The sequence below is a fragment of the Eimeria necatrix genome, genomic scaffold (genome assembly GCF_000499385.1).
Source record: "Eimeria necatrix Houghton genomic scaffold, Enh_scaff185, whole genome shotgun sequence".
Taxonomy (NCBI): Eukaryota; Apicomplexa; class Conoidasida; order Eucoccidiorida; family Eimeriidae; genus Eimeria; species Eimeria necatrix.
The window spans coordinates 50,042-61,176 of record NW_013655072.1 but is presented as its reverse complement, the minus strand read 5'-3'; the positions used below and the strand labels follow the sequence as shown (position 1 = coordinate 61,176).

General features: G+C 46.1%; 2 protein-coding genes across 2 annotated transcripts; both read left to right on the top strand.

Annotated features, from left to right (window-relative positions):
* Positions 1-1,187: 1,187 nt before the first annotated feature.
* On the top strand, positions 1,188-1,948 carry ENH_00023840 (elongation factor Tu, putative; the record flags this gene model as incomplete). The annotated part of the gene is made up of 2 exons (XM_013584628.1): positions 1,188-1,415; positions 1,814-1,948. Coding segments are annotated over 2 exons (363 nt in total), but the record flags the coding sequence as incomplete, so codon positions are not given.
* A 2,589-nt stretch (positions 1,949-4,537) lies between these two features.
* Positions 4,538-10,162, top strand: ENH_00023830 (malate:quinone oxidoreductase, putative; the record flags this gene model as incomplete). Its single annotated transcript, XM_013584627.1, has 9 exons — positions 4,538-4,643; positions 5,109-5,145; positions 5,465-5,543; positions 6,523-6,681; positions 6,931-7,023; positions 7,651-7,769; positions 8,270-8,564; positions 9,391-9,523; positions 9,999-10,162. 9 exons carry the CDS (start codon positions 4,538-4,540, stop codon positions 10,160-10,162), a joined length of 1,185 nt encoding a protein of 394 aa, XP_013440081.1.
* Between the last annotated feature and the right edge of the window lie 973 nt (positions 10,163-11,135).

Below are 11,135 nucleotides of genomic sequence, written 5' to 3'. Positions count from 1 at the left end.
ATTCCACTTTTGTCTCCTTTTAATTCCACTTTTGTCTCCTTTTAATTCCACTTTTGTCTCCTTTTAATTCTCTCTTTACCTCTTTTTAGCTCTCCTTTTAACTCTCCTTTTAACTCTCCTTTTAACTCTCTTTTAGGTCCTTTTACTTCTCTTTTTGTCTCCTTTTACTTCTCTTTTTGTCTCCTTTTACTTCTCTTTTTGTCTCCTTTTACTTCTCTTTTTGTCTCCTTTTACTTCTCTTTTTACCTCCTTTTAACTCTCCTTTTAACTCTCTTTTAAACTCTCCCTTCAACTCTCCTTTTAGATCCTTTCCCTTCTTTTCTCTCCCACTCCCACCCCACAAGAGACCACTGGTCCCCCAACAGACCACTGGTCACCCCTAACAGACCACTGGTCCACTCCCCCCCTAACAGCCCCCCACTGCCCTCTAACCCCCACTGGCCGCCCAAGTGGCCCACTGGTCCCCTCCGAGTGGACCACTGGTCCCCTCCACTGGTCCACTGGCCCCCAAAATAGCCCACAATCCCTCCAATGGTCCACTAGCCTTCCAAAACAGCCCACAGTCCCTCCAAACAGCCCACAGTCCCTCCAAACAGCCCACAGTCCCTCAGTGGTCCACTGGTCACCTCCCAGTGGTCCACTGGTCACCGAGTGGTCCACTGGTCTGCAGGGAAAGGCACAGTGGTCACTGGGCGCGTGGAGCAGGGCACTCTGAAGGCGGGCGCGGCTGTGGAGCTCGTCGGGCTGGGGGCCCCCCAGGGCCAAAAGCTCCTCGTGGGGGCCCTCGAGATGTTCCACAAGACCCTCCCGGAGGCCATTGCCGGCGACCAGGCCAGTCCTAGCAGCTAGCTAGCTAGCTAGCCAGCTAGCTAGCCAGCTAGCCAGCTAGCTAGCCAGCTAGCTGGCTGGTTACTGTCCCTTTTGGTGCCCCTGAATGCCTTTGAGCTCCCCTAAACAGAAAAAAGTCCCCAAAGTCTCCAAAAGTCCCAAAAGTGTCCAAAAAAGTCCCAAAAGTCTCCAAAAAAGTCCCAAAAGTCTCCAAAAGAGTCCCAAAAGTGTCCAAAAGAGCCTCAAAAGTGTTTAAAAGAGTCCAAAAGTGTTTAAAAGAGTCCAAAAGTGTTAAAAACTTCTTAAAAGTGTTAAAAACTCTCCAAAAGTCCCCGAAGTCTGCTCTCTTTTGCGCGCAGGTGGGAGTGTTGCTGAAGGGCGCGCGGCGGGAAGAACTGCGCCGCGGAATGGTCTTGACAGTCCCTGGAAGTCTTCGGGGCTGCATGCGTTTTAAAAGCGACATTTACGTTTTAAGTTCCGAAGAAGGAGGCCGCAAAAAGCCCTTCTTCTCCCACTACAGGCCCCAACTCTTCCTCCGCACTGCGGATGTGGCGGCTACTGTTGTGCTTCCTGAGGGCACTGAAATGGTCAGCTAGCTAGCTAGCTAGCTAGCTAGCTGGACAAGTGGCTGGCTAGCTGGCTAAGTGGCTGGCTAGCTAGCTAGCTAGCTAGGTGGCTGGCTAGCTAGCTAGCTAGCTAGCTCGATAAGTGGCTAGCTAGCTAGCTAGCTAGCTAGTTAGCTAGTTAACTAGCTAGCTAGCTAGCTAGCTAGCTAGCTGGGTAGTTGGGTAGTTGAGTAGTTGGGCTGTGTCTTCGCTCTTAGAGCTTCTCTGCTTCTCCGGTTTGCTGGCTTCCAGCCGCCTAGCCACCTCGCTAGCTAGCCAGCCAGCCATCCAGCCAGCTAGCCAGCCAGCTAGCCAGCCAGCTAGCCAGCTAGCTAGCCAGCTAGCTAGCTAGCTAGCTAGCTGTTTTGCTTGCGACTCAGGCAATGCCCGGGGACCGCCTGAGCGTGGAGATGCGGCTGGAGCAGCCGCTGGCTTTGCAGCCGCAGCTGCGCTTTGCGCTGCGGGAGGGCGGAAAGACTGTGGCGGCGGGAGTGGTCACTGAAGTCCTCGATTGAGGCCTTTTCCGGGGGGTTTTAAGAGGGTTTTGAGAGGGTTTTGAGAGGGTTTTGAGAGGGTTTTAAGAGGGTTTTAAGAGGGTTTTGAGGGGGTTTTGAAGAGGGTTTTGGAGGGGGTTTTGGAGAGGGTTTAAAAGGGGATAAAAGCGGAAAAAATGGACTCAAGGGGGCCCACAGAGGGCCCCAAAGGCGCCCACAGAGGGGCCCCTTTGGGGGCCCTCGAAGGTGCCTTTGGGGCCCCTCTGTTGAAGAAAGAAAACAAAATAAAAACAAAAAGAATTAAAAGTAATTAAAAGTGAAAGAAAACAAAATAAAAACAAAAAGAATTAAAAGTAATTAAAAGTGCTTCAGGAAGCAAAGCAGAGACAAGAAAGAACGAGAAGACGCAAGGACGAGGCGGGCGTGGGGTGTATAGACAGCTCACTAACTGGCCCCAGGTGTATAGGCAGCTGTCTTGAGGTGTATAGGCAGCTGTCTTGGGGTGTATATGCAGCTTCTTGAGGTGTATATGCAGCTTTTGAGGTGTATATGCAGCTTCTTGAGGTGTATATGCAGCTTCTTGAGGTGTATATGCAGCTTCTTGAGGTGTATAGGCAGCTTTTGGGGGGTTTGGAGAGTGGTGTTGGGGTGTATAGACAGCTCGCAGTGCCTAGGGCGTCAGTGATTTGTCGGAGATTTAAAAGCATTTATTTTAAAAGTATTTCCAAAAGAAATAAATTAAAACCTTTGAAGACAAACTCGAGCAACAAACGGCCCGACCCGCTGCTGCTGAGGTGTCTAGGCACCTCGGGGTGTATAGGCACCTCGGGGTGTATGGCCACCTTGAGGTGTACAGACACTTTGGTTGTTTTGGCTTTTCTGTTTCTTTCTTTGTCTCACTTTTCGTTTGAAGACTTATTTGGTTTAAAGGAAAAGAAACAAATGGCAATTTATTTCTTTGCTTCTTTTTGCCTTTTCTTTTTCTTTTTTCTTCTTTCTTTTGTTCTGCTGCCTTGCTAGCTGCTGCTGTGTTGCTGCTGCTCTTCTGCTGCTGCTGTTGCCCTCCTGCTGCTGCTGCTCTCCTCTGCTGCTGCTGCTCTCCTCTGCTGCTGCTGCTCTGCTGCTGCTGCTGCTGCGAACTCTGTTTCTTTTTCACTTCTGCTTACACCTAAGTTGAGTCTGGAGTAGCCTCCGAAAAGACAAAAAGATGACAAAAAAGAAACAAAAAGACAAAAAAGACAAAAAGAATTCAAAAAGAGTTCAAAAGGAGTTCAAAAAGAGTTCAAAAGAAAACAAAAAGAGACAAAAGAGGCTCGCCAGCAGCATTTGCTGCAGCAGCAGAAAGGGACACGAAAGGAGACAGCAGCAGCTGCGTCAGCAAAATGCTCTTTTTGAATTTCTTTTAAATGCAAATGCTGCATTTATTTTTGGAAATATGAATGTTTATTTTATTCTGCATGCATGCAAAATAAAAGAGAAGTTCTTTTGTTGAGAGGAGATGTTTGCAGCTTTTAAATGTTTTATTTTGTTGGCATTTGTCGGCACTTTTGCATTTATTTCGCAAATTTCTTTTGGAGAAAACTTTAAAGAAAAAACAAAAAATGAAAAGGCGAATTCGCGTTCGGGTGTATCTCCAGAGTGCTGGCTCTGAGGAGTGTATGTACAGCTCACAATGCAGGATCTGTAAAATATATTTTTATTTATTTTTATTTTTTATTACATTTATGTTCATATTTGCAGTTTTAATTGTTTATATATGGAAATGCCCCGAGCCGTATTTATGAACTTCTGCTGAACAGAACTGCAGCAGCAGCAGCAGCAGCAGCAGCAGCAGCAGCAGCAGCAGCAGCAGCAGCAGCAGCAACGAAAATGGGACAGCAGCGCAGCAAACAAGGATGAAAAAGAAAGAATGAATTGGAAAGATTCGTAAAAATATATTAATGAACAAAATAAAGAAATGAAGTAATGAAGAAGCGAAAGCGGCTCTGAAGAAGAACAGCAGAAAAGGAGCAGTTGGAGAGTCCGCGGCGACCGGCAGCAGAACACAATTTTAAGAGCAAATAACTGAACAAAGGATGAACAAATGTGCAAAATAAAGATAAAATTAAATAAAAAATAAATAAAAATGAAATGAAGAAGGAAAATAACGAGGAACTGAAGGAAGTGAAACAACAAAACTTTGAAGACTGATGAGGTGTATGTACACCGCGGCGTTTCCGTCCGTGCTGTCAAGGCTGTTTGGCGGCTTTTTACGGAGGAAAAAGCTGGAAAGTTTGAAAAGTGGGATTTAATTAAATTTAAAATGCATTTAAAGACCATTTGCGTTAAATTAAAGCTTCGGGACGGCACACCTGCTGCTGCTGCCGAGCCGGAGCAGCAGCAGCAGCAGCAGCACCGGCAGCCCCCGTTTGTCCGCTGCATGCAGCAAATATTAAGAAAAGACCCTTAATAATTGACTAGTTTTGTTTCTTTTGTTTTATTTAAAGTTTTGTTTGGAGTTGTGTGCTTGCTGCCGCGGTTATTTCAGGTGTACGTACACCTGAGCTGCTGACGCAGCAGCTGGGGCCCCTCTTCTTCTGCACTTCTTTTCCACTCTTCTTCTTTCAAAAGATGCCGCTGCTGTTTTCTAGAGCTGCTGCTGCAGCAGCGTCGGCAGCAGCAGCAACAACGGCAGCAGCAGCAGCAGCAGCAGCGCAGCGCTGCCTCAGGGCAAACGGTGCTGCTGCTGCTGCTGCTGCTGCTGCTGCTCTTTCCCATTTTTCAAGTGTTTCTGCGGCGCAGGGGGCCCCCGCCAAACCCTCGCCAGCCGCTGGCTCCCAAACCCTAAACCCTAAACCCTCGACTGAAAACCCTAAACCCCAAACCCTAAACCTCACCATAAACACTCAAGGAGACCCTTATGATGTTTTCATTATTGGCGGAGGAGTTGCTGGAACGGCGCTGCTGTACGAGCTAGCTGCCTTCACAAGTCAGCAAACCCCAAACCCTAAACCCTAAACCCTAAACCCTAAACCCTAAACCCTAAACCCTAACCCCTGATCGGCGAAAGCTACTCGGCGCCGCCGACTTCTTTCTCCGCCGCTTCTTGGCGGCAGCTAGCAGGGCTGTCCTTGCAGGAACCTTGGGGTTCAGGGTTTAGGGTTTAGGGTTTAGGGTTTAGGGTTTAGGGTTTGTGGTTTAGATATTAAGAAGATCGGCCTGGTGGAAAGGAGACAAGGGTTTGGACTCGTGCAGTCCCACCCCAGAAACAATTCGCAAACCATTCACTGCGGGGACATCGAGACGAACTATACGCTTCGTAAACCCTAAACCCTAAACCCTAAACCCTAACTAAACCCTAAACCCTAAACCCTTGGCCCTGATGCAGAGGGCTACCCGCAGCTGCAACTCGGGCCTGTTGCAAACCCTGCACTCCATGGGACAGGGCGTTTTAGATGGGGGGCAGCCGAGGGTTTAGGGTTTAGGGTTTAGGATTCAGGGTTTAGGGTTTAGGGTTTAGGGTTTAGGGTTTAGGGTTTAGGGTTTGTGGGGATGCAGAGAAGGCCAAGGTGGTGAAGAGACAGGCGGATATGCTGCGCAACTTCGCCACCAAATTGCCCCCCGAAACAAGAGACAAGTGAGGGCTAGGGTTTAGGGTTTAGGGTTTAGGGTTTAGGGTTTAGGGTTTAGGGTTTAGGGTTTAGGGTGGTTTTTAAAGGATTTCTTCTTCTGCTGCGAATTGCCGCTGGTCCTTTTACTAATCATTATTTGAATTTTGAAATTACCAGTTTAGTTATGCCATTCCTAATAAATAAATAAACAAATTAAATAATTAATTAATTAATTAATTAATTAATTAATTAATTTAAAAATAAATAATTAATAAAAATCCAGACAAATAAATAAATAATAAACTTAAAATTACCCCGCCGTCTGTCAGCAGCAAAAAGAAACCCTTTGCTGCCAACCAGAGCTGCTGCTGCTGCTGCTGCTGCTGCCGCTGCTGCTGCTGCTGCCGCTGCTGCTGCTGCTGCTGCTGCTGCTGCTGCTGCTGCTTTTGCGTGAAGAGTTATTTTTCGTTTTCCGAAAATGGCGCTGGCGGTTGGAGAGGAAGAATGCGACTTCATGAAAAAAAGATTTCAAACTTTCAAACCTCTTTTTTCTTCTTTGCAACTCGTCGGCAAGACAGAGGTACTGCAGCAGCAGCAGCAGCAGCAGCAGAGCTGCAGCAGCAGCAGCAGCAAGAGAAGCAGCAGCAGCAGAGCTGCAGCAGCAGCAGCAGCACGAGAAACAGCCGCAGTGCAGCAGCAACAGAAGCAGCGCCAGCAGCTGCAGCAGAGCAGCAGCAGCAGCAGCAGCAGCAGCAGATAAGCGCATTTGAATATTTCAATAAAATGAGCAGCAGCAAGACACAGCAGCAGCAAAAAGGCGAAACGTCGATTTTTTCCCTGCTGCTGCTGCTGCTGCCCTGCTGCTGCTGCTGCTGCTGCTGCTCTGCTGCCACTGTTCCTGCTGCTCTCCCCTTCGCTCCTTTTCCTCCGCCGCTCTCGCTGCTGCTGCTGCCGCTGCTGCTGCTGCTGCTGTTGCTGCTGCTGCTGCTGCTGCTGCTGCTGCAGATATGCGAGCTGGAGCCGCGCGTGGGGCTGAAGAGCAGCAGCAGCCCGCGAGAAGACGAAGTCTGCGGCCTTTTTGTTGCCAATGAACACACTGCTGTTAATTACATTTCCTTGGCAGAAGCTTTCGTCAGCGCAGCAAAAGAAGCAGCAGCAGGAAAGGTCAGCAGCAGCAGCAGCAGCAGCAGCAGCAGCAGCAGCAGCAGCAGCAGCAGCAGCAGCAGCAGCAGCAGGTCGTACATGAGTTTGGGGCGGAATTCTGAGCTAATTGTTCAGAACTCTTGTGAATTGAATTAAATTAGAATGCAAAATAAAAATAAAATAAAATAAAATAAAATAAAATAAAATAAAATAAAATAAATAAAATAAAATAAAAGATTAAAATGAATTAAATTGTTTTGGACTTTGCAGCAACTGGACTTCTCCTTGGGAACTGAAGTGCTGGAGATAAAAAGAGAAGACAAAAATTTGTTTTCTTTAATTACTGACAAGGGCATTAAAAAGGTATTTAATTCATTTAATTCATTTAATTTAATTAATTTAATTTAATTAATTCATGTAATTTAATTTAATTCATTTAATTTAATTAATTTAATTTAATTTAATTTAATTTAATTAATTTAATTTAATTTAATTTAATTTAATTTAATTATTTTGCATTTCACTTGTAAAAGGCGAAATTCGCTTTCTTTGATTTCCGTTTTCTTTTTGCAACAAACTGACCTCTGCGGCTTTTCTTCTTTTTTCTTTTTTTCTTTTTTTTCTTTTTTCTTTTTTTTCTTTTTTTTCTTTTTTTTCTTTTTTTTGTTTCTTTTTTTCCTTTTTCTTTTTTGTTTCTTTTGTTTCTTTTGTTCCTTTTGTTTCTTTTTTGTTTCTTTATTTCTTTTGTTTCTTTTTGTTCCTTTTATTTCTTTTTGTTCCTTTTTGTTCGTTTTATATCTTTTTGTTCCCTTTTTATTCTCCTTTATTCTTTTTTATTCCTTTTTATTCCTTGTTATTCTTTTTATTCCTTTTAATTCCTTTTTATTCTTTTTAATTCCTTTTTATTCTTTTATTCTTTTTAATTCCTTTTAATTCTTTAATTCTTTTAATTCTTTTATTTCTTTTTTATTTTATTTCTTTTTTCTTCAGGCCCGTTTTGTGGTGGTGAGTGCCTGCGGGCACTCTTTGCTCTTTGCGCAGCGCCTCGGCTACGGCCGCGAGTTTTCCTGCCTCCCAGTCGCTGGCTCTTTCTACTTCGCTGACACTATGTCCGCTGCTGCTGCTGCTGCTGCACTGCTGCTGCTGCAGTGCTGCTGCAGTGCTGCTGCTGCTGCAGTGCTGCTGCAGTGCTGCTGTTGCAGTGCTGCTGCTGCTGCTGCAGTGCTGCTGCTGCTGCTGCAGTGCTGCTGCTGCTGCAATGCTGCTGCTGCTGCTGCAGTGCTGCTGCTGCTGCTGCTGTGCTGCTGCTGGAGTGCTGCTGCTGCTGCAATGCTGCTGCTGCTGCAATGCGCTGGTGATGCTGCTGCTGCAATGCTGCAGCTGCTGCTGCGGAGGGTGATGGTGTGCTGCTGCTGCTGATGATGGTGATGATGATTGTGATGCTGCTTAAGTTGCTGCTGCTGCTGCTGCTGCTGCGGAGTACGATGATGCTGCTGCTCTGGCGATGACGGCGATGCTGCTGCTGCTGCTGTCGCCGCTGCTGCTGCCGCTGCTAATCACGATGCTGCTGCCGCTGCTGCTGCTGCTGCTGCTGCTGCTGCTGCTGCAGGCTGAACGGGAAAGTGTACACAGTGCAGGACCCGCGGCTGCCGTTTGCTGCAGTGCACGGCGACCCGGACATTTTGCTGCAGGGGAAGACGCGGTTCGGCCCCACAGCTTTGCCGCTGCCGCTTTTGGAAAGAAATAATTTAAAAACATTTTTTGATTTTGCAAAGTGCGTGAAGCCCGACTGGCGGCTCGCTCAGGTGTACGTACAGCTCCTCAACACCGCCTACATGCGCGCCTACGTCTTCAAGAACTTCCTCTTCGAAGTCCCCAAACTCAACCTCCACCTCTTCGCCAACGTAAACCCTAAACCCTAAACCCTAAACCCTAAACCCTAAACCGTAAGCCCTAGCCCGAGGCCTTCAGTTTCATGCCCCACACTCACCTCCGCCTCTTCGCCAACGTAAACCCTAAACCCTAAACCCTAAACCCTAGCGCCAGGCCTTCAGTTTCATGCCTCACTCTCACCTCCACCTCTTCGCCAACGTAAACCCTAAACCCTAAACCCTAAACCCTAGCGCGAGGCCTTCAGTTTCGTGCCCCACACTCACCTCCGCCTCTTCGCCAACGTAAACCCTAAACCCTAAACCCTAGCGCGAGGCCTTCAGTTTCATGCCCACTCTCACCTCCACCTCTTCGCCAACGTAAACCCTAAACCCTAAACCCTAAACTGTAGTATACTGAACTCTAAACCATAAACTGCTAAACCCAAGAGCTCCCGAGCTCAGCAGTCTGCCCCTAATGGCAATCCTAAACCCTAAACCCTAAACCCTAAACCCTAAACCCTAAACCCTAAGGTCTCTGCCAGAGGCCTAATGCTGCTAGCTGCTGCTGCGGTGTTCTGCTGCTGCTGCATTAGAGCTTTCTGAATTAGAGCAGCAGCAAGCAGAAAACGCACAATAAACAGTAAAGGGTGGAGACAGCGGAACTGAGGGTTTAGGGTTTAGGGTTTAGGGTTTAGGGTTTAGGGTTTAGCGGAAAGAGCAAAAGGGCTGGAAAAAGCTAAAAAGACGCCTTCTTTGCGGAGACAAAGACCAAATGGATTATTTTCTTTTTGGATTTATTTAAATGCATTAAATCAATTAATAATTGTCAAATGAGTTTGGAGTTTTTGTTTTTTCGAAGGACTTGAGAAAAATAATTCCTTCAATCCAAGTTGAAGACTTAACTTACGCAAAAGGCTTTGGGGGCATTCGCCCGCAGCTGATAAACAAAGTGGAGAAGAAACTGCTGCTGGGCGAAGGCAAAATTGTGACAGGTAATTAAAAATAAAATAAATAAATAAATAAATTAATTAATTAATTAATTAATTTATTTATTAATTAATTAATTAATTAAAATAAATAATAAATAATGAATTGTTTATTAATTGCAAATTAATGGCGCTTTTTGCTTTTTCCACAACTGCTGTTTTAGTGTCGGCAGGTTGGGCTGCTCCTGCGGCAGAGGCCAGGGCAATAAAATAATAAATAAATAAATAAATAAATAAATAAATAAATAAATAAATTAAATAAATAAATAAATAAATAAATAAAATAAAGTAAATAATAATAAATAATAAATAAAAAGAGGTAAAATTGCAAGTGAATGAACAAATCATTTGAATTGCGGGCACTGCACTGCAATCCCGTGAGAGACCTCTGACTTTTTGCTGCTGCTGCTGCTGCTGCTGCTGCTGTTGCTGCTGCTGCTGCTGCTGTTGCTGCTGCTGCTGCTGCTGCTGCTGCGCGAAGGAGAAAACATAATTTTCAACATTACGCCTTCGCCGGGGGGCACGACTTGCCTGGGCACTGCGGAGACGGACATGCGGGAAATAGCGCGGGAGCTGCAGGCGAGGATTGACGAGGAGAAGTTCAAAAAGATTCTTTTGCAAGGAGAGTATCCCGTTGGCAATTAGCGGAATGTTGGGGACTTTGGAGGACTTTAAAAGGAAAAAAGGGAAAAAAAACGAAAAAAAAGAACCAAAAACGAAAGAAATCCGAAAAATCCGCAAAAAACCAACACTCCACCAGGTGTACAGACACCCCAAACTGCGGCCGCAGCTCGCAAGCTAACGCAAGTTCAGGTGTACAGACACCTCAACTGCATGCATGCATGCATGCATGCATTTGCGCGGCGGTGCACGCACTTTCGGGTGTACAGACACCCCGCCTGCATGCATGCGTGCATGCATGCACGCATTTTGCGGTGTACAGACACCTCGGTTGCATGCATGCGTGCTTGCATGCATGCGTTTCGGGTGTACGGACACCTCAGATGATGCATGTCGACGCGTGCATGCATGCACTTCCAGGTGTACAGACACCTCAGATACGTGCGCGCATGCATGCAGACGTGGGTCTTGAGGTGTACGTACACTGCAAGTGCGGCTGCGCTTTGCGAGGGCCCTTTAGGCGGTGCATGCAGCGGCGGCAGCCAGAAGAAGAAACAAACAAACTGACTAATGCATTTATAGCATTAAACACATTTAATTCACAAAATGTTGATTACTTTTGACATTTGCGTGCACATAAAGCTGGCTTTGTGCTGCTGCTGCTGCAGTGCTGCTGTTTTATGAATTTCAAAGAGGTGCCTGTACACCCCAACGCCTCAGGTGTATAGACAGACACCTGGACTCCTTTAAATGCATTTAACTTCTCCATTTCCCATTTCTAATCAAAAGTTTTTCTTCGGCAGCTGGAGAGCGCAGAGGCGCTGCATGCAACTTGAGTTTCAGGTGCATGCAAGTTCAGTTTCAGGTGTATGCGCACCTTTCAAAACGAGCATCAGCAGCAGCTCTTGAAATGCATCTTTTTTGCATTAATTTAGCATTATTTGGATTTATTTAGGAAATCCGGACAATTCCGCATTATTTAATTCAATTTAAATGT